Here is a 23,976-nt window from a genome sequence, read left to right on the forward strand (position 1 = left end):
CAAACAAAAAACAGAGCCTTTGCTCTAAAGGAGCTCTTCTTGGAGAAGAAATAGATGTTAATATGTGTAATTGCAACTTATGTAACCAGTGTTATAATGTGGGAAATCGAATTAGAAGGTAATGTGTGAATCTGGGTGGAATTAGTTTATGTCTTTTTCAAAATTGTTGAGGATGTTCCAATTTGTTTACATTTCCATGTATGTTTTAGAGTCAGCTTGCTCAGTTTCTGATTCCAAGGAGACTCTGCTGGAATTTTAATTGAGATTGTATTGAATTTAAAATTTAATTTGGGCACAAATGAAATCTTAACAGTATTGACTCCATTAATACAGTGTATCTTCTCATTTGTGTTGATCTTCTTGTTTCTCTCCAAAATGTTTTATGGTTTTTAGTATACAGATACTACACATTCTTGACAGATTCCATATTTATTCTTGCTGTTATAAATATTATGTCATAATTTCAGTATCCAGTTGTTTGTTGCTAGTCAATAGAAATAAAATTGATTTATGGTTATTTATCTTGTATCCTGTGACACTGTCAAACTTACTTATTAGTTCTAGTAGCATTTTTGTAGATTCTTCAGATTATCTATATAGATGATCCTGTGGTTTCTTAATAAAGACAGTTTTATTTCTTATTTCCAGTCTGTAAGCCTTTAATTTCTTTTATCTACCTTACTGCACTGGCAGGCAACTCTAGGATAAAGAAATGGTGGGAGTTTGAGATCATTGCCTTGTTCTCCAGCATGAGGAAAGCATTCAGCCTTTCCCCATTAAGTATATTACCTATGAAAATGAAAGTAAAAGTGTTAGTTGCACAGTCCTATCTGACTCTTTCCAACACCATGGACGGTAGCCCACCAGGCTTCTCTGTCCATGGAATTCTCCAGGCAAGAATACTGGAATGGGTAGCTATTCCCTTCTGTAGGGGATCTTCCTAACCCAGGGATCAAACCCGGGTTTCCTGCATTGCAGGCAGATTCTTTGCCACGTGAGCCACCAGGGAAGCATATTACCTGTAAGTGTTTCATAAATGTCCTCTCTCAGGTTGAGCAAGTTCCATTCTATTTCTAGATTACTGAGCAATTTTTTTTCTTTTGTTTTATCACAAGTGGATGTTGAATTTTTTTCAAAAAAATTATTTACATCAGTTGAAATGATCTAATATCTTTTTCTTAGTCTTTTGATATGTGTATTATATTGTTTAATTTTCAGTCCTTTCCATCTTCCTTTTCATACCTGGCTTAAGTAAAGTAAAGTAGCTCAGTCGTGTCCGACTCTTTGCAACCCCATGGACTGTAGCCTACCAGGCTCCTCTGTCCATGGGATTTTCCAGGCAAGAGTACTGGAGTGGGTTGCCATTTCCTTCTCCAGGGGATCTTCCTGACCCAGGGATCGAACCCGGGTCTCCAGCATTGCAGACAGACGCTTTACCGTCTGAGCCACCAGGGAAGCCCTGGCTTAAATAACACTTAATCATGTCATGGTATCAGTTTTGTACACTGCTATTTTGTTAAGGATTTTTGTGTCTGTGTTCATTGGGGATCTATAGTTTCTTGTGGTGACTTTGGTTTTGGCATCAGGGCCATATAGAATGAGTTGAGAAGTATTCCCTTTTCTGTTTTCTGGAAGAGTTTATATAGAGTTGGGTTCCTTCTTCCCTCCTTTTCTCCCTCCCTCCCTCCCTTCCTTCCTTCCTCTTTGGCTCAATATCAGATTTTTTTTTTTTTCAGTTTTGAGATATAATTGATATGAAACACTGTGTAAGTCTGAGGAGTACAGCATGATGATTTGACTTACATGCATCATGAAATGATTACTACAGTAAGTTTAGTGAATATTCATCATCTCATGTAGATACAAAATTAAAGAAATAGAAAATACTTTTTTTCCTTGTGAGGAGAACACTTAGAGTTTACTCTCTTAACAACCACAGTTTTAATTGTATATATCATCTTGTATACTGCCTCCCTAGAACTTAATTTATCTTATAACTGAAAGTTGGTATCTTTTGACTGCCTTCATCCAGTTTCTCCACCCACTCCTCCCCACCCTTTGCCACCTCTGGTAACCACAAATCTGTTCTAGCTCTATTAGTTTGTTTATTTTTGAAGTATAATTTGCTACAACATTATGTTAGTTCCTGTTACACAATGTAGTGATTTAATATTTTTATATATTTCAAAATGATCATCAGGATAAGTCTAGTTAACATCTGTCACCATACAATGATATTGTCTAATTATTGACTGTATTACCTAGACTGCACATTTCATACTCGTGATTTATTTATTTTGCAACTGGAAGTGTGTATCTTTAAAACATTTTTAAAATTTATTTTATTGAAGTATAGTTGATTTACAGTGTTAATTTCTGCTGTACAGCAACATGATTCAGTTTTATACATATATGCATACTTATTCTTTTCCATTATAGTTTATCATAGGATATTGAATATAGTTCCCTGTGCTATACAGTAGGACCTTGTTGTTTATCCATTCTCTATATAATAGTTTGCATCTGCTCATCCATCACCCCTCCACCCCCAGACCCTCTTGACAACCACAAGTCTGTTGGCTCTGTCTGTGAGTCTGTTTCTGTTTTGTAGGTAAGTTCATTTGTGTCATATTTTAGATTCCACATAAAATGATAGCATATGGTATATTTCTTTCTCTTTCTGACTTAGGAAGTTTGTTTCTCTTAATCTCCCTCACCTATTTGTCTCCTACCCCCACTTCCTCCCCTCTGGCAAACACCCTTTTCTTCTCTGTATTGTGACTCTGTTTCTGATTTGTTGCGTTTGTTCATTTGTTTTGTTTTTTAAATTCCACAGGTAAGTGAAATCATACAGTGTTTGTCTTTCTCTGTCTAACTTATTTCACTTAGCATAATGTCCTCTAGGTCCATTCAAACTGTTGCAAATGGCAAGATTTCATTTTTTTTTCATGGCTGAGTAATGTTCCCGTTGTATATACATATGTGTGTGTGTGTAATGTTCCACTGTATGTATGTATGTGTATATATGTGTGGGTATGTGTGTAATGTTCCATTGTATGTATGTATGTATATGTCTGTATACACATATCTTCTTCATCCATTCATCTGTTGATGGGCACTTGGGTTGTTTCCATATCTTGTCAATTGTAGATAATGCTGCAGTGAACATTGTTGTTGTTCAGTCACCCAGTTGTGTCCAATTCTTTGTGACCCATGGACTGCAGCACACGAGGCTCCCCTGTCCCCAACCATCTCCCGAAGTTTGCCCAAGTTCATGTCCATTGTATCAATGATGCCATCCAGCCATCTCATCCTCTGACACCCTCTTCTCTTTCTGCCCTCAATCTTTCCCAGCATCAAGGACTTCCCAGTAAGTCAGCTGTTCACATCAGATGAACAAAATACTGGAGCTTCAGCCTCAGCATCAGTCCTTCCAAGGAGTATTCAGGGTTGATTTCCCTTGAGATTGACTGGTTTGATCTCTTTGCTGTCCAAGAAACTTTCAGGAGTCTTCTCCAGCACCCCAGTTGGAAGGCATCAGTTCTTTGGTGCTCTGCCTGCTTTACGGTTCAGCTCTAACAACCATACGTGACCAATGGGAACATAAGAGTGCATGTATCTTTTCAAGTTAGTGTTTTCTTTTTCTTCAGATAAATACCCAGGAGTGGAACTGCTGGATTCTATGGTAGTTCTGTTTTTAATTTTTTGAGGAATCTCCATACTGTTTTCCACAGTGGCTGCACCAGTTTATATTCCCACCAACAGTGCAAAAGGGTTCCTTTTTCTCTACATCCTTGCCAGCGCTTGTTATTGTTATTTTTTTTTAATGCTTACTTATTTTTGGCTGTTCTGGGTCTTCATGGCTCATTGTTGTGTGGGCTTTCTCTAGTTGCAGCGAATGGGGGCTATTCTCCAGTTGTGGTGTGCAGCTTCCTGTTGCAGTGGCTTTTTTTGTTGTGGAATGCAGGCTCTAGGGCTTGGAAGCTCAGTAGTTGCTACTCCCAGACTGTAGCACATAGGCTCAGTAGTTGTGGCACACAGGCTTAGTTGTCCTGTGTCATGTGGGATCTTTCTGGATCAGGGGTTGAACCTGTGTCTCCTGCATTGGCAGACAGCTTCTTTACCACTGAGCCACCAGGGAAGCCCTTGTTTTCCTTTTGATAATAGCCATTCTGACAGGTGTGAGGTAATATTTTATTGTGGTTTTGGTTTGCATTTGTTGAGCATCTTTTTATTTCTCTGTTGGCCGTCTATATGTTTTCTTTGGAAAAAATGTCTATTCATATCTTCTTCCTAGTTTTTAACCAGGTTGTTTTTTCAGTATTGAGTTGCATGAGTTCCTTGTGTATTTTGAATATTAATCCCTTATGGGATACATCTTTGCAAAAACTTTTTCCTATTCAGTAGGCAGCCTTTTCTTTCTTAAGGTGTTAATTTCTTTCTTAAATATTTGATAGAATTCAACAGTGAAGTCATTCTTAGTGGAAAGATTTTCAACTATGTACTTAGTTTTTTTAATCATATAGGAATATTCTAGATATTATTTCTTATTGAGTGAACTTTGCTGGTTTGTCTTTTAAGGAAATTTGTCCATTCTATCTAAATTATTGAATTTATTTATGGAAATTCATTCATAAAATTTCCCTATTATTCTTTTTTTTTTTTAATTTATTTATTTTAGTTGGGGGCTAATTACTTTACAATATTGTAGTAGTTTTTGCCATACATTGACATGAATCAGCCATGGGTTTACATGTGTGCCCCTTCCTGGACCCCCCTCCCACCTCCCTCCCCATCCCATCCCTCTGGGTCATCCCATTGCCCCAGCCCTGAGCATTTGTCTCATGCATCGAACATGGAATGGTGTTCTGTTTCACATATGATAATATACATGTTTCAATGCTATTGTCCCAGAACGTCCCACCCTCACCTTCTCCCTCAGAGTCCATAAGACTGTTCTATGCATCTATGTCTCTTATTCTGTCTCGCATATAGGGTTATCGTTACTATCTTTCAAATTCCATATGTATGCATTAGTATACTGTATTGGTTGAATGTTGATAAGCTCTACCATTATATCTTTTCTTTCATTCAAGATACTGGTGTTTGAGGTTGTCTCCAGTTTCTGCTTTTTAATCATTCTACCTAGAAATTCTTTAATTTTATTGATCTTCTCAAATAACCAGCTTTTGGTTTCTCTACTGATTTGTGGTTTTCTGTTTTATTCATTTGTATTCTCATTTCCTCCCTTCTGCTAGTTTTGCTTTTAATATTTGCGCCTTTTTCTAGTTTGAATTTTAGATCATTGATTTGAAGCATGTCTTTTTTCTTTTCCTCTGTGCTCAATCTTAGTTGAATACCGTGAATTTTGATATATTGTATTTTCATGTTTTTTGAAGTCAGAGTGTTATCTAATATTCCTTATGAAATTTTGACTCATGGATTATTTAGAATTGTACTTATTAATTTCTGAATGTTTTGGAAGAGATATATTTCCAGATACATTCCTGTACTGATCATTTATTTAGTTTCATTTTTTGGACAGTGTATATACTTTTTTGATTTCTTTCATTTTAGTATGTTTAGATTTGTTTTAACGGCTCAGAATGTGGTCTATCTTGGTGAATGTTCAATGTGTAAAAGAATACACATCCAGTTGTTGGGTGTAGTGTTATATAAATGTTAATTAGTTCAACTTGTTTGGTAGAGTTTCTGAGGTCTTCTGTAGTCTTACTGACTTTTTCTTTTTGAGGTGAGGGGAGGTCTACTTTTCTATTAGTTACTGAGAGAGGAGTGTTGAAGTGTACAGCTGTTAAGTATGGATTTGGTATTTATTTTATTTCTATTAAATTTGTTTTCACATTTTGAAGCTCTGTTATTAGGGAGATATGCACTTAGGATTCTTATATCTTCTTAATATTTAATATTCTCATATCTTCTTAATATTTTATATCTTATATCTTCTTGACCATTTGACTTTTTCTCATAATGAAAATTTCCTCTTTGTCTCCAGTTTTATTCATTGTTTTCAAGTTCACTTTGACATTAATATACTCGTTCTAGCTTTCTTTTGATTATGTTATGGCACATCTTTTTTCCATCCTCTTACTGATTGATGGTTAATAAGTCTTTATATTTAAAGATTTTTGTGTGTTTTTATATATAAACACACATTTTTATATATTTCTATGTATAAAAATATAGACTCTGCTGAATTTTGGTTTTATCTAATCCAATCTGACAGTCTTTTCCTTTTAATTAGAGTTTTTATGCCATTTCCAATAAATGTAATGGAATTTCCAGTTATTGATGAGGTTGGATTTAACCCTACCATGTTGCTATTTGTTTTATATTTATATTTATCCCACTGTTCTTTTAAATTATCTTTTTCTATTTTGGCCAGGGGAGTGCCACATTATTCTTTTTTACTGACCAGTTTTTTTCAGTATATTTTCTGGTGTGTGTTATATAACAGTATATTAAAACATGTAATTTAGAAATTAACTTGTATATGTAGCGGGTATATTATGTTCAACAGTTCTGCTGATCAGAGTGTATAGTCAGAGTTGTTTGGAAACTACTGCTTTAGAGGGTCAGAACTAAGAACTCTGACATTTGAAGTAGAATTTGCCACTTGCGATTTGATTTCACAACAGCACAATTTGGATGGTTGACTTCATTGCAGTGGGAAACCTCTTTTACATACTTCACATTTTATTTTTAAAAGGTAAAAAACATTAATTAGATTTATATGCTTAAAAGGTCAAGCAGTCTTTGTGAACTCTTTTGTATTTTAAAATTCTTTCTTTTTTATAAATGAAAATCTCCCTTTTTTTCTTCTTTTAAGGACTGTGAGGACCTGGGAAGTTGAAAATCCGAAGAAGCAAAAAAGTGTGTTTAAACCGCGGACGATGCAGGGTAAAAAAGTAATTCCTACCACGTGCACATATAGTAGAGATGGAAACCTCATAGCAGCTGCTTGCCAGAATGGAAGCATACAGATCTGGGACCGAAATTTGACAGTAAGTCAAGGATATTTAAGTCCTCTTTTCTGAGAAGAAAACCACCTTAGAAAGACAAACATCATGTTAAAATATTATGAATGTCAATTTCCTGAGTTTAGCCCTAATTTAAACTTCAGTGTTAGTTGATAAACTATTGGGCCTCTCTGCAGTAAACAGCATTTTAGCAAACATTCCAGCTCAGTATTTTCCAATGTGTATTAGATTTTGTTTTTAACATAAACTCAATCTTTTGGTATAAAATGTAAAATATATAGTACAGTTTATTTTATGACATTTCAATATACTTGGTTTTGAAAGTGAAGAATTTGATAGTAATATAAAACAAGATTAAGTAGAGAACTAGAAAATACCCTTTAAAAGAGGTGAGAAAACTATGAAATAACCAGGATGATCTGTAAGTTGTTGAGCAGTTACTTCTGTAGTAATTTAAATAATAGTTTGACATTCTATGACATTCCATTTGAATAAGTTTCAGATTTTTTTTCAGTTTTAGGTCATTATTAGAATAAAATAAATTTTGGAATTGGAAGGGATCATAGAATTCTATAACCACAGAAAGAATGAGTAAAATAATGAATAGTCTTTGGCTAATTCTGGGTATTACCAGTAAGCTTTGAAAAGGGCTTTGTTGCATGTATAGATGGTAAAACAAGAATTTTTAAGTGGAATTATTCTAGATTACCAATGTTAAAATGAAAATCTACACTAATGTTATAGTAAAAGTTGGTTACCTTATTTTAATAAAACGTCCTGGTAAAATTATTAATTCAATAAATACTTATTGTCTGTACTATATTCAGGCACTATTCTGAAGACTGGACCTACTGTAGATTATCCAAAATTCCTGCCTTCATAGAGTTTACATTCTTTTTATTTTTAACAATTATAAAAATAATATTCTTTCAAATAAAATTGCCCATCAAGCACTTTAATTTTAAAAGGGGCCCCAGGAAACAGTTGTCTCTTCAGGCAGATGGAGTTAAAGTCAGTTTTCTGGGAATAATGTAAAAAGTAATGATAGAGAAAAAAGAATCCATGTTGATAATGCTGGAAGTATCTTTGGCATTTTCTGTTTGTCAGATCTTTTTATTTCTGTTTTCATCTCCACTATAAACCCCATAAAGCTTCATAACAGCTCAGAGATTTTAAAAATCCTTTGAATTGTAAACTGAGTTTTAACTAAGCAATAAATTTTTTAGTAACTGGCTTTCCTCGTCTCTGAGTGCTGTTGATTTAACATGGAAATTTTAGAAGTTTTCTTGACTAGCTTTAATAGTGATGTGTTTAGTGTGTGTGTGTATATATATATGCATACATACACATATATGTGTGTATATACATATATACATGCTTTTCATGGGCTTCTTTGGTGGCTCAGACAGTAAAGAATCCACCTGCAATGCAGGAGACCTGGGTTCGATCCTGGGGTTGGGAAGATCCCCTGGAAGTAGGCATGGCAACCCACTCTAGTATTCTTGCCTGGAGAATCCCCATGGACAGAGGAGCCTGGCGAGCTACAGTCCATAGGGTTGCAAAGAGTCAGACACGACTGAGCAACTAAGCATAGTACATGCCTTTTTTTAGAAACCATAGTTTCTAAGTTGAATATAGTTTTTAAAGATTAGCCTTGCCTATCCCTTAAAATAATTAGTATATCTCATGTTTCCTATTTTGTAGAAAGCAAAATCTTTTAAGCCATTGTTCTAATCAGAATCTTTGATTCTGTTTAGTAAAAATTTAATAATACATTGAATATACAGCTTATTTTACCACATCCTATTCATTATATTTCTTCATTTTCTTAAATTTGCATATGTGTGTGTGTCACCTGAAGAAAAATCAAATTGAGAGGAAAAAAACTTGTTAGGAAACCCAGTTTGATTAAAAATAGATTTTAAAAATTCTTAAATATTACTTCAGCAATAATAAATCATGTAGAGGGAAACACTAAAGCTGAGATAAGAAAAGCTAATAACAGTAATTTTTCCTACACAGTAGCCAAAGAATTACATGGCGAATAATGCTTCATACATGTGTTTTTTGATGAGTAAAGATATCATAATTGCCATATTTAATCATGGAATTCTCATTAGACCAACTGGAATTTCAGCAAATTAAATGAAATGTATCTCTTTTCTTGGAAGTAAAGTGTCTGTCAGTGATAAATTTCTGTGTTCCCAAGGCCTACCTTTATTCTAGAAATTTGCTGGCTGGTAGTATAGCCATTAGCTACATTTGACTATTTCAATTTAAAAATAATTAAAGTAAGATAAAATTAAAATTTCAGTTCCTCAGCCATACTAGCCACTTATTGGACAGCACAAATAGAGAACATTCTGATCATTACAGGAAGTTCTGTTGGACATTGTTGCTCAAGAGTAGTGTTTGTTTGCCCAACATCGCTCTCAGTCATTTGATGCTGGGTTGTTTTTAAATATAAGAGGAAGGCCACTTCAGAGTGGCTTCTCCTGGTCTGTGCTGCCTCCCGAATTCCTCACTCTCCATTCACCAGCTTTTATGTGAGCAACAGCAAGGAGGCCAGTGTTTGGTTGGCATGAAGTGAGGGAGGTGCAGAGTATGGGGAGATGATGTTGGAGACGTAACGGCATGCCACCGGACTCAGGACTTCTGCATATGCTGAACCTTCAGCCTCCACATTCTTCTCTTAGGTGTTCACATGACTTTCACCCTTCACCTCTTTTAGCACTTTGCTCAAATGCTGTCTTTTCAGCAAGGCCTTCCCTGACTCCACACTATATACAATTGCAGCCTTCACCCCAGCAGTAGCACTCTCTCTCCCTCTTATTTTCTTCCATAGTGCTGATCATCACCTGACATACTATACTATATACTTTACTTGTTTATTGACACTGTCAGTTTATTTCTAAGAAGTCATTAAAAATAGTAGCATAAAGAACTATCTATGTTATATGAAAACATAATGAGTCAGAGATACGAGAGGGAGGATGGGAGCTATTGAGGTCCACAAATACATAATCTTTTATGTATCTTTAATGATGTATAAACACATAATCTGTAATAATATAGATGGATTTTAAAATGATGTTTCATGTCTCTCTCAAGTATAATTTCTGGCCTTTAAAATATTCCAGCTTGGATAGTCTTATGAATACCCAGTGATGACTTCCATTCACATAGAAAAACCTACTGAACTCTTGGGACATATTTTGCTGGAAGCAGTGTTAGTGCTGTTTAGTGTCTATCAAGAATTGACAATACGCCAAATTCTTTACCAAAAGAACATAGTGTGCTTCCTTGTATTGCAATCATTATTTGTTTGTAGACTAAGATTGTGGTAGGAAAATGAGGACCATTATTCATGGAGTTTTCCCCTTCCCTAGAACTGGTGATGGGAGGGAGTAATATTTGAAGTTTGATTTGGCAATAGGGTACTACCAGAAACTTGACCCGCTCTCCATCTGACTACCTCCTACTGCTCCTTTGGCCTGCAACCCCAGTCCGGATTCTGGGGCTGTCCCTTTTAGGAACATGAGCACACACTACAACCCCTTACCAGGAAAGCCTCAAGCCTGTGAGACACTGCAGAGACATTTCTCCAGCTTGGGGGTTGGTCAGTGCCCACATTCTCTCAGCCACGCTAGAGAAAGTTGGTTTGGTTCAGAGAAAGCTGGGCAAGGACTAGTGATCACACCGGGAGATAAGCTTCTGGGCAAATAAGCCCCTGGTGAATAAGATAACAGATATGAAGGAGAAAGAATATGAAAAACAAAGTCACCAGTAGTAGCTTGAGTCCAGTGTTCCACAAATCTTTAAATGTCTCCAGTCACTTTCAGGGCTTCCCAGGTGGCTCAATGGACAAAGAATATGCCAGCAGTGCAGGAGATGTAGGTTCGATCCCTGGGTCAGGAGGATCCCCTGGAGGGGTCATGGCAACACACTCCAGTATTCTTGCTGGGAAAATCCCGTGGACAGAGGAGCCTGCAAGCTGGGGTCCATGGGGTCACAAAGAGTTGGACACGACTGAAGTTACTGAGCATGCACTCATGCAGTCAACTTAAGGTGACCCAAGGTAAGATCAGATTGATTTGGGGCCTTCTGCACCTTCCCTTTTATTAGAATATATACATCCACACACAGAGTAAAACACTGCGTTTTTATAATAGAGAATTTACAATTTCCTTTTTTTTTATTTGGTAAAGAATCCGCCTGCAGTGTGGGAGACCTGGGTTTGATCCCTGGGTTGGGAAGATCCCCTGGAGAAGGGGACGGCTACCCACTCCAGTATTCTGGCCTGGAGAATTACATGGACTACAGTCCATGGGGTCACAAACAGTTGGACACGATTGAGCAACTTTCACTTTCACTTTTTTTATTTGAGAGTGTAACATGGACAACCTTGTAATAATAGATATGGTTCTAATTGGATTTTTCAAAATTTCTTTATTTAAAGGGAAGCATAATTTTACAAAAATGAAATATATACTTTTCAAAAAATTGTTATTACTATTATGGTTAGTTGTATCTCTACTCTCATTAGCCTATTTCTACCCATTATGCTTGTAAATTGGGCTTCCCTGGCTTATAAATTACCTGGAATGTATCCTTCTGTAGTTTTCTCCATAGCTCTATTTCTGTTGGTTTGTCTAGCTAGATGTGGCTCTGTAAAAAATATAAAGTCATGTTAAAAATTCAAATATAGATTTTTGTCTTTTCATTAGGCCTAATAGTTGGAGTTTAGAAAATATATATGGATAACTAAAAGTCTACTGTGTAGTTCTATAGCATATTTTGTAAATGACACCCGAGGCATACAATTGCTCTGCACATTACCTGGGACTTTCTGTCCATCAGTCCTGAGTTTCCTAAGCTCTCTACACCCTCATTTTCCTTATTCATGAAATATGGGCATGATCTCCACCTTGTCTGGTTATTTTGAGGATTGTATTAGGTATATATTTAAAGCACCCCGAACAGGGCTTACACATAGCAGGTTTTAATAACTGTCTTATTCTTTCTTTTTTAGTTCCTAGGGGATTTGCAGTTTTTGTAGAATGTTGTAGTTAGATCTCAGGGTGCAGTTTAACAATGTCTGAAAAGTGTCATGAATTTGAGCATAGCAGATGCTTTGGTGGTTAAAAGTATGGTTTAGGAAGATAAGAATGTAGATCCCTGCTAGAGCCAGTCATTCAATGTATGGAAATAAAATCACCATCAATAAACAAAAACTTTATGTCTCCATTGATTAGTGTGCTTCGGTAGTTATGAATTATAATTATTTTTAAAGTAAACATTCAAGAGAAAGCATATGCTAATTGCTAAGTCGCTTCAGTCGTGTCCGACTCTATGCGACCCCATAGACAGCAGCCCACCAGGTTCCCCCGTCCCTGGGATTCTCCAGGCAAGAATACTGGAGTGGGTTGCCATTTCCTTCAATGCGTCAAAGTGAAAAGTGAAAGTGAATTCGCTCAGTCGTGTCTGACTCTTAGCGACCCCATGGACTGCAGCCTACCAGGCTCCTCTGTCCATGGGAGTTTCCAGGCAAAAGTACTGGAGTGGAGTGCCATTGCCTTCTCCATATGAAGTTGAAAGCATATAAGTTGAAATATAAGTTCAACTTCTCCATATAAGTTGAAAGCATATGAATTACAACTTATTCCATAGTGTTTTTAACATGCATATTTTTCAAAGCTCACTTTTCAAAAAATGTGTCATTGATTCAAAACACAAACCATCACTACTGTGTGAAATTAGTTGCAAGTCCTAAAGTTAAGTTGTAATTTGTCAATTATTTTAATGGAAGCTTTAAAGTTTTACTTATAATGCTCTTGTAAAATGGCACATGTTTGGGGGAGCAGTATTAATAAAAATGAGAATATGCTAGTTTTGAAAGAGTTAGGTTAAAATTTTTGTTCTAAATGGAGATGATTGTTATCCTTATTTTTTGAGGGCAGGAGAATAATTGAATTTAAGACTTCTAGTTAAATATGGTAAGTTAAACAGATTCATTCAGTTCTATTTCTTCCTGAAACCCCACTAAAATGACAGAAAAGGCATTTTTAAAGCATAAACCCATACAAACAAAGAGAATTAGAGAGGAGATGACAGCCAAAAAGAGAAGTCAAGACACTTTTGGAAACTAGAAACCAGATGTGTGAACGGTCACTGACTTGGCCGACTAGAGAAAGCTGAAACCTTAGCTGGGCTGGGAAAAGCCTATAAAAGATGAACTGGCTCGCATATAGGGTTATCGTTACCATGTAGCATTGAAACATGTATATTATCATATGTGAAACAGAACTCCATTCCAGGTTCGATGCATGAGACAAATGCTCAGGACTGGGGCAATGGGATGACCTAGAGGGATGGGATGGGGAGGGAGGTGGGAGGGGGGTCCAGGAGGGGGAACACATGAAGACCCATGGCTGATCCATGTCGATGTATGGCAAAAACTACTACAATATTGTAAAGTGATTAGTCCCCAACTAAAAGAAAAAAAAGGAAAAAAAAAGAAAAAAAATAAATAAATAAAATGACTTAACAAATATTTAAAGTCTCAGTTTTCTGTCGAGCATCGACATCAATCCACCATGGGTGTACATGTGTCCCCTCCCTCTTGAACCCTACAGAGAACAAAATTCTGTAAAGCAATTATCCTTCAATTAAAAAAATAAATAAATGTAAAAAAAAGGAAAAAAAAAAAGATGAACTGGCTTATCCTGCAGTTCTCTTACTACCCTAGACTAAAGAGTAACTTTTAGGGTGGTCTGTCAGAGAGACTTCATACTCCAAGCAAAGCTGAGATAAGGTGAAAATCTTCATAGAGGGCTGTGTTTCATCTCCTCCGTTGTTATTGCCATTGTTATTATTACAGCATTTACTGACTACTTACTTTGAGTTAGGTAAGATGTTAAGTACTTTACATGTTTTACTTTATTTAATACTTACAACAATGCTTACAAAAGTACTATTACTATCATTATTTTACAGATGAGGAAACCAATACCAAAAAAAAGTTGTGCTGCCTAGCCAAAATTGCAGCTCGTAAGTGGCAGAACTAGGATCCAGAGCTAGGCAGTCTGGAGCAAGTGCTTATACCAAAGGTCAGCAAACTGTGGTCCATGTGCCACATCTATTTTTGTATGACCTGCAAGCTAAGAAAGATTTTTATTTTTTCATTTTTAAATGGTTGTGTTGTTTTTCTCTAGTTATTGTAACAAATTTATCAAAAACTTAGTGGCTTAAAACAGCACAGACTTCTTATACTTATGTCAGTTAGAAGTCTCATTGATGAGTCAGTTCTAATGAGGTTGATGAACCTAGAATCTATTATACAGAATGAAGTAAGTCAGAAAGAGAAAGACAAATACTGCATATTGACATATATATATATATATATATGGAATTGAGAAAGATGGTCCCAGTGATCCTGTTTGCAGGGCAGAAAAGGAGACGCAGACATAAAGGACAGACTTTTGGACACAGTGGAGGAAGGAGAGGGTGGGATGATTTGAGAGAGTAGCATTGAAACATTATACATTACCATATGTAAAATAGATAGCCAGTGGGCATTTGGTGTATGACTCAGGGAACCAAAAGCTGATGCTCTGTGACAACCTAGAGGGCTGGAAGGTGGGAGGGAGATTTAAGAGGGAGGGGATATATGCATACCTACAGCTAATTCATGTTGATATATGGCAGAATCCATCACAATATTGTAAAGTAATTATCTTCCAATTAAACATAAAATGAAAAATTTTAAAAAGTTATATTAAAAAAAAGTTTCATTGAACTCAAAATCAGGGTGTTGGCAGGACTGTGTTCTCTTTTGGCTGCTGCAGGGGAGAATCCATTTCCTTGCCTTTTCCAGCTTCTAGAAGCTACCCATATTCCTTGGCTCATGGTTGCCTTCCTCCATCTTCAAGGTCAACAATAGTGAGTTTGAGTCTTTTTCACATCACAAAACCATGACCTTCTCTTCCGCTTCCCTCTTCCACTTTTAAATGACTCTTGTGCTTACATTATATCTACTTGAATAATTGCCATGTTTTAAGATCAGTTGATTATCAACATTAATTCAGTTTAAAATCTTAATTCCCTTTTGCCCAATATGATAACATATTCACAGGTTCCAGGGATTAGGGGGTGGAAATCTTTGCGGGGGACATTGCTCTGCCTGCCACGTGGTTTATGAGAAAAACAAAATAAAAATATTTCATGACACATGAAAATTATGTGAAATTCAAATTTCACTGTCCATGAATAAAACTTAATTAGAACATCCTTGCTCATTCATTTTTATATTATCTATGGCTGCTTTTACACTACAATAGCAGAGTTGAGTAGTTATAGCAGACTACATGTCCCTCAAAGCCTAAAATATTTACTGTCTGACCCTTTATTGAAGAAGATTTTGACCCCTACAGTGTTTCTAGTCAGGTTTTTAGTATCTTACTCATATTTTAATGAATAGACAGGGATCACCAGCTATTTTAAGAAATCCACTAACAAGAAATGCAGACACTAAAGCAATCTCAGAGGGGAGAGAGACAAGGTAGGAAGCAGACAAATAATTCGATAAAAAGTTCCTATATTTAATATTCTCAGAGAGAAGAGAGAGTATTACAGCCATGAAGCTTAAAGGATAGTACTGCAAAAAGCTTTTGTACTTAGAGTTCAAGGAAAAGCTCTTAGAAAACAGATGGGGTACAGAAAACAGATAGGGTAAAGCCATGGTAGTACTGAAATGAAGTGAAGTGAAGTGGCTCAGTCGTGTCCGACTCTTTGTGACCCCACGGACTTTAACCTACCAGGGTCCTCTATCCATGGGATTTTCCAGGCAAGAATACTGGAGTGGGTTGCCATTTCCTTCTCCAAGTAGTATTGAAAGATGTAGTCAAAGAAATCTAGAAAACAGTGTAAAACAGTGAGAAAGAAAAGAGAGACTTAAGGGTCAGTTCAAGGCTCAATATTTGACCAGAATGTTTTAGAAAGAGAAAATGTAGAGGCGAGAGGATAGATGCAATTAGGTAAGAAATAATTATTACTGGCCTTCTCCTACCCTGCCCCCCATGCCCTCCACCAAAGTTTCAGAACTGAAAGTAATTTTTTTTCTGGGTAAGAATTGTTCATCAAGTGCTCAGCACAGTGAATGAAGACTCGCATCAAACCAGGCATCATGAAATTTCAGGACACCAGGTTTATAGAGAAGATCCTAAAAATTCACAGAGATAGAAATAGGAAACATGTAAGAGAAGAACTTGGGGTCTGGATTATTTAGGATGTTGATAAGACAGTTGGTCAAGGTGTGTGAGATCCTGACCTCTTAGCTCAATAGGGAAGGAAATGAAGAACTCAAGCGCTGATACATGGAGGGAAGATTAAGAGGTCACATCATTCATTCCATAAAAGTTATCCACTCCTCCTCTGGCCCAACTACTAGTCTAGGTTCTGGGGGTACCACAGTGAACAAAACAGACGTTCCATCCAGTTTGCTTTCAAAGGCTCTGAAAAAGCTGGAAAATTGGAATTTTGAAGATTTATCAGAAAACATTGTACACGCTCTTTTTAAAGATTTTTTTAAAAAAAGACTATCTAAGCATCAAATTCAGCTGTCTTTTTTACAGTCTTTGTTGTCCTTGTTGACAGTATCACTCTTTGAATCAAACTTTTCTCCTGCTAACTTTCCTCTTGCCCACATAACAAGGCAACCTTGACATGTGTGACAATCACCACCTTCTGGTTCTTATTATCCTCCACCTCCTTCATGGGCTGTATTTCCCACCGTCTCCATCTTAGAGTAAAAGGACATCATCTTTCCTAGTCTCCTGTCAGGCAGATGAACTGTTTTAAGTTCAGTTGTCATTACTTGCTGTGACTCCAGTCTGTGTCTCTTAGTTCCATCCTATACCTTCTTTTGCACTTTGGAGGCACATTCACTTGCCTGTGAGACAATCCCACCAAGAATTAAGCTCAAAATACCCTGAACACGACTCCTCTTCTCCTTTAGAAGTCACCCTTCCTTTTGACTTTGCTATTTTTCTTAATTTGTATTTCTGTTTAGAACTTCAAAATATTCTCTGTCTCCTATATGTTCTGTGTTTTAGTGTACCTCGCATCTGCACCCTCAATTTCTTCTCCTTTGCCTTCACTCTACTTCAGACTTTCATCACCTCTCACCTACGTTGCTAGATATCCTTTCCTTTCTCTGTCCATCCTGTCTGGTTTGCTTAGCCCCAGTTTAAATCATGTTCAATATAATTATCACTCCTTCGCTGCTTACTGCATAGTGAATATAGTTCATGTATCTGCAGACTGACACCTTCAGTCTTTCCATTTGTCTTTATCCTGCCTTAGAGTATCTCCCGCAACTCTCTCCATAAGTAGAAAAACTTCTTTTTAAAATCAGATTAGGTTATGCTCTGTCCCTCCTGATCGTCCTCTACCTTCCTGCTGTGGTGCCTTACTCTATAGGCACCTGGCTGCTCTGCCCTGTCTGTCTCTCCTGGCAGCTCCCCACAACTAGAGGAGATCTCACCCAGTGAAGAAGGTAGATCAGTTGTCATTCTCACTATGGTGCTGTTGCACCGTCGTGCTGCTGTATTTGTGGACCAGGAGATTATTTATCCTAGGAGTGTAAATCCTGAAGACATTCAAATAACAGAATTAGTAAAATGTTTTTTTAAAAATATTAAGCTTCCACTTAAAAAAAAATTCATCTTTTTAATAAGTGAAGAGTGCTTTACCAAAGTTTAACCCATGGTGATGGTGAGTTTCCCTAGGCTGCAGAAATGTCCAGCTATTGACCTAATATCACCTCAAGCTATTGAATAGGAAAAGGGTGATTCAAATAGTGAAAGAAAGCAGGAATCTGGTGTTTACCTACCTCTTCAGTGGCATCTTCTACCATTGTCCTTCATGCTCAGTAAACTCTAAGCTAGCTGGCCTCTTTCTGCTCTTGAAGTATTGTTAGGCCTTTTTCACCTTGTAGCCTTTGCACTTGTTATCTTTGCTGCCTCTGCCATGGTTATTGCTCTGGGTAGGGCTGCTAACTTCTCATTCTGGCCTCTGGTGAAATGTCATCTCAAAGAACCATAAAACCATGTACTACTTGAGAATATAGATTAAGAAGGCTGGTTCTAAAGTCAGTCTAGACTACCGACTAAAATAGTAGTACCCTGGCTTTCTTCTGTACCTGTTTCTCTGTCCGATTGCCTTGTTTCATTGTCTTTATGGCACTTAACACTGTGTAATTACCTTGTTTTATTTTTCATGTGCCTGCTCATTCATTTTCTCTCCTCTTAAGCTCCATAAGGTCAGGGACTTTGTTTTATTTGCTGTTTCCCAGTTAATATTGTGCTCCCAGTTAATATTTGTTGAATAAATAGGTGAATGTATGTGCTCTCAGCTAATATTTGTTGAATAAATAGGTGAATAGATGCTATCAGAGCATCATAGGCTTTATTTATTTATTTTTAATTTTTACTGAGATATAGTTGCTTTACAATGTTTTAGTTTCTACTGTACAGCAAAGTGAATCAGCTATATGTATACATATACCCCTAAATGTTCCTTCCCATTTAGGTTAATGGCACTGAGTTCCTTGTGCTGCACAGTAGGTTCTCATTAGCATCATGGATTTTATCTTGGATTGATTTTGTTTTCAGTTGCTGTTATTGTTGCTTCTAAATTTTAAGTTACTGTCAGTCAGGCTTCATTGTTATCAAATGAGTGTGTTGTTATAGGTCATTTGATTTAGTCTTCAGTATGGAATGTGCTTATTTGCCTATTGCTTTCTAATAAGTAGATTTTAAAGTGTATGATATTAATAATAGTGAATATTTATTGATGGGATTTCCCTGGTGGCTCAGATGGTAAAGTGTCTGCCCACAATGCAGGAGACCTGGGTTCAATCCCTGGGTCGGGAAGATCTCCTGGAGAAGGAAATGGCAACCCACTCCAGTATTCTTGCCTGGAAAATCCCATGGACGGAAGAGCCTGGTGGGCTACAGTCCATGGGGTGGCAAAGAGTTGGACACGCCGGAGTGACTTCACTTTCACTTGAATACTTACTTTGTGCCAGCTACTGTTTTAAGTGCTTTATATATATGTTAATTCAGTTGACCCTGAGAACAATACTGTGAGGTTAGTACTGTCATTAACCAAATATTTTAGATAAGAAAACTAAAGCACCTCAAAGAAAAGTGTAACAACTTGTCCGGCTCATGCAGCTGGTAAACTGTGGAGCCTGGCAGTCTGCACTAGAAATTGTACTCCTGATTGCTATGTTGCACAGTGTTATGGTTCAAAAATGAATCGTCCTGATGGAAATATTCTAAACTAAATTATGGTGATAGTTGCACAACTCTGTAAATTTACTAAAAATCGTTGAATTGCATACTTAAAGTGGGTGAATTTTATCTAGTATTAAGTTATGCTTTGAGATAGCTGTTTAAAAAGTAAATAATTCTTACTGTTAAAATGGATTATAATTTTTTAAAAACTGTGTCTACAGTTGAACTTTTAACCCTACATTCTCTTGCCACTAGAAATGGGAGTAGATTAAGAAGGAAAACTTTAACCCTGCCTAAGTTGACCAAGGATGAAAAAGTTTGTGTGTCACTACTGTCATGCGGTCTTTGTAGGCAAGGATTTTTTTTCTTCTTTTCCTTTGGTATACCAAGTATATATAAGTACTGTTGAATTAACTTTCAATGGTTTAATTTACCTGCACCCTCAGCATTTAAATTATATCCAAAAGATCCTTGCTTTCATACTCTAAGTTGGAAATACAGACCTTGTACAATATCCTTGGAAAGGCAAAACTTATACACTACCTCAACGCATAGATATTAACATATAGAAGGAAAAAATGTAACAGGTGAGAATGTGTAAAAAAATTCTTAGGTATAGCTACTGATCAAAGTTGCTCAGGGAAGCTTGAAGGAAAATTGAAATTGAGCTAACACAGAATTTACTTATAAAGACTTGTATGTATTTTTAAAACATTTCAACTTGTAAGTAAAAATAGAAGAGTGTTCTCCTGAATGTGATAGAAGAAAACTTACATGAATATTTATGGTTGTGTGTTGATATTTAGAAAAAGAAATCAGTCATGAACCAAAAAACTCCAGTTTAAAATATAAGAGCTGCTGTTACTGAGTCAAATGTATACACATTATAAGTAAGTAGTTAATATAATCTTTCTTTAAAAATTTTATATATTTACTTATGGCTGTGCTGGATTTTTGCTGCTGCAAGACTTTTCTCTAGTTGCAACAAGCAGGGTCTACTCTCTAGTTCTGGTCCACGGGCTTCTCACTGTGGTGGCTTCTCTTGTTGCAGCACATGGGCTCTAGGGCACTTGGGCTTTAGTAGTTGCGTCACATGCGCTCATTAGTTGCAGCTGCCATCCTCTAGAGTGTAGGGTCAATAATTGTGGCGCACAGGCTTAGTTGCTCCATGGCGTGTGGCATCTTACTGGACCAGGGGTTGAACTCATGTCTCCTGCATTGGCAGGTGGATTCTTTAACACTGAGCCACCAGGGAAGACCCTGATATAATCCTGTATTGAATAAATAGACCGAAGGGGCTATGTAGATTCAAGTGAAAGTGAAAAGTAAAAGTCGCTTAGTTGTGTCCGATTCTTTGCGACCCCATGGACTGTACAGTCCATGGAATTCTCCAGGCCAGAATACTGGAGTGGGTAGCCTTTTCCTTCTCCAGGGGATCTTCCCAACCCAGGGATCAAACCCAGGTCTCCCGCGTCGCAGGCAGATACTTTACCAGCTGAGCCACAAAGAAGATTCAAGAGAATGACGTAATGTAGATTCAAGAGAATGACATAATTTTTGTCACTACTTGTTAACTTGAATTTAGCCAAAATAGTAAAGTGAAAGTAACTATAAAATGTCTGTTAAAAAGGTAAGACCTTTTTATTCTCTAATCATGTAATCATGATTAGAAACAGTCGTTTTGTAACTGTTTTCAGTTTTATTAGACATGTATTCAATATAGTTCATAGTTTCCTCTGAAAACTTGATACCAGGAACCTCCTTAATTGCCCCCAAAGAAAGTATATTTTGGTTAATTTTTTTCTGATTTAAGAAAGTAATCCATAGTTATTTATAGAAATATTCACCTAAAATAGAAAAGTATATAAAGAAAGTAAGACGCCTATAACTATACTACCCAGAGATGAATATTTCTAGATTCTTTTCTGTACTCATATATAAGGTATGCCTTGTATATGTGTTTGTTTCTGTTGGTATGTTGGAGATTTTGGTAGCCCTAGTAATTAGTATTCCTTCTCCTTACATAGGTTCTAAAGAAATTAAGAAATAAGACTAATCGCTAAAACATGACAGATGAAGGCCAGAATCCACCTTTGTTTCACATGGTGGAAGAGGATGAAAACCAAAAACACCTGCTGACTAACTCCTAGAACTGGACATACTTGCTCAGCTAGGCTTACCCCAGGAAGGCTCAGGATGTGGAGATGCAAAGAATGCCCTAAAGATAGCTTATACCTAGGGAGGAAGAGGAGAGTACTAAGTCAAGCACTTTCTACTAGTTCTTCCCACATTCACGAGTCAGTAAACTGTCTCCCTTTCTAGGGAAGAGTGAATGAGAAGTGGGCATAGATTGGGGTAAGAGACTATCAGACCAAGTAGGGCCTTGGAGGCTGTGTCAAGGAGTTTGAACACTTTTTGGAGGGTAATGGGAAGCCATTAGACAGATTGGAGGAGAAGAATGATGTCATCTAAGTGACATTTTCTGAAAAATCACCTCTCCATGCAGTTATCCTCTGCATGGAGAATAACTATAGGGGGTGGAAGGTGGAGGCAAGGAGACTGGTTGGGGGCTGGCTGTTGCAGATGTCCAGGTCATTTCTTGGACAAGGGTGGTAGTGGTGGAGGTGATGTTTGGATTCTGAAGGTTTTTTGAAACTAGAATTGACAAATGGGTAAAATTTAATGTAAAAGTAATTTTTCACAGTCTTTTTCAAAGATACCTTTTTAAGTAGTTGTACTCTGATATAATAGAGCTAATTTGGAAAATGATTCCATAAAACACATTTGATCGTTTCATTTTGTGGTGCCTGATTTTCTAGTGATAAGTAGGTTATTTGAGAGTTGAGAGTTTGGATTGCATGAAAACCTGCCCTGGTTTTGTGTTATTTTAGCAAATTTTGAACAGCTAATTTTACTTTTATTATTATCTTGTATCCATTGGCAATATGGTAAGATGCTCCCTAATTCTTAAAAGGAAAAAAAAAAAGGTTTTTAGTGTTTTCTGTTGTACAAGCTTCCCAGGTGGTGCTAGTGGTAAAAAAACCCACCTACCAATGCAGGAAATATAAGAGACTCAGGTTCGATTCCTGGGTCAGAAAGATCCACTGGAGGAGGGCACGGCAAACCACTCTAGTATTCTTGCCTGAAGAATCCCATGGACAGAGGAGCCTGGCGGGCTATAGTACATGGGGTTGCAAAGAGTTGGACACAACTGAAGTGACTTAGCATGCATTGTACAAGCAAAGCCCTTCGCAATTGTCTAGGTAGGGCTGCTGTGTCGTCTAAAATGGTCAGACTCTCTGCAGGGTGACCATACTCTCTAGAAAGCCTATATAAGGGATGCCTTTCTCTGGGAGAGGTATTTCCTGAGCCATGTTTCCCAGCTACAGGACAGCTCTGATTTATTTTGTAAGCTGACAAGGCCAAACATTACTGTTTTAACCATTATAAACAAGATAGTAAATGTTAAATGTTCACTCAATAGAGCCACTAGTGGTGCTTTTATATACAGAAAATAGTGTCTGAGCCAAAAAATGTAAAACAGTGCTCTGGTCTGCATGTGTCCTCTTTTAACTTACTCTTTGATTCATTGCAACTGGAGAAATGATGTAACTAGTGATGATTTGAGCTCCAGAACCCTTGGTGATACAGCGATTCTTCCTGTTTTATTTTTTTCCCCATCTTCTTTCTTCTATTATTACCCAAGCCTTACCACATTTCTTACAACTCCTCAGAAACTTTTGTTTTTATAATGTGAGACCCAAATTAAAGAGCACTGCAAGATTCTTTTAAATCTCAGCAATTCAGAATACTTTAAATATTTACTAGTTTTGTCCCATATTCGGGTTTTTGTGGCTTTCAGCTCTATCCTGCAAAGTAATGCAAGGATCCAATCTTAATTCAGAAGTATTTTTAAAGTTATTGCTCAAATTTATTTATAGTTAATTTATAAAGACTTAATCTAAACTGTCTGGTGAAGAATTTGACTTTTTGCTGTAGACGTTTTACCTTGGGTAGAAAACACAGATACTCGTGGGACAGGTGGTCAGAGAGCCAGTTGCTGTGTACATCATGTGGTAACCCTGTTTTATTATGAGAAACAGTGTTTATAGAGGAGGGACTTACTTGTCTTGTAAAGCTGTGTAATCTTTATGCACAGTAAGTTACATTTTACATTGTAACTGACTATACCCATATGTTGGCATAGACTGACACATGTGCACACATACACACACACACACAGAACATCTGAAATACTATACCATAACAGTTCCTAATCTTGCAGTGTACAATGCACTCTGATTTTTTTCATTCCATTTGATTTCATTTTTAAAAAAGTACTGGTCATAATCTCTTGAATTGATTTTATGAGCCACTAATGAGTTAGAATCCAGAGTTTGCAAAACACTTCTAAATCATATCCCCAGTATCATTTGGTCTTCACAGGTGAGGTAGGCAAGGCTAATATCCTTTAAAAACATAGTTAAAGCCTACACTTAAAAAACAGAAGGTTTGACTGAAAAAGAAGAAGAAATGATTTGAGGCATGGAATGACCAGAGGTCATAATAAACACAGTAGGCCCTTGAATGATGAGAGGGAGAAAGAGGAGCTGTAGAATCTAGATCAGGAGGCAGACAGATGCAAAAGATTCTTTCCGTGCCTTGCCGTGGCTCCTGAA

The 23,976-nt window shown here is 36.9% G+C and overlaps 1 protein-coding gene across 11 annotated transcripts in view; it reads left to right on the forward strand.

The window, feature by feature from the left end:
• The window catches only part of WDR70 (WD repeat domain 70), a 320,625-nt gene that overhangs the window by 159,312 nt on the left and 137,337 nt on the right, over positions 1-23,976 (forward strand). For all 11 annotated transcript variants that reach the window (XR_014062734.1, XR_014062733.1, XR_014062731.1 and 8 more), the window contains one exon: positions 6,848-7,022. Coding sequence is in view for 7 of the 11 variants with exons in the window: in XM_081522027.1 (XP_081378153.1) it covers positions 6,848-7,022 (175 nt within the window). In the remaining 4 variants the exon portion in view is untranslated. The remainder of the gene's footprint in view (positions 1-6,847; positions 7,023-23,976) is intronic.

This window comes from Giraffa tippelskirchi, chromosome 8 (genome assembly GCF_054371585.1).
Source record: "Giraffa tippelskirchi isolate mGirTip1 chromosome 8, T2T-mGirTip1v1.2.pri, whole genome shotgun sequence".
Classification (NCBI taxonomy): Eukaryota; Metazoa; Chordata; class Mammalia; order Artiodactyla; family Giraffidae; genus Giraffa; species Giraffa tippelskirchi.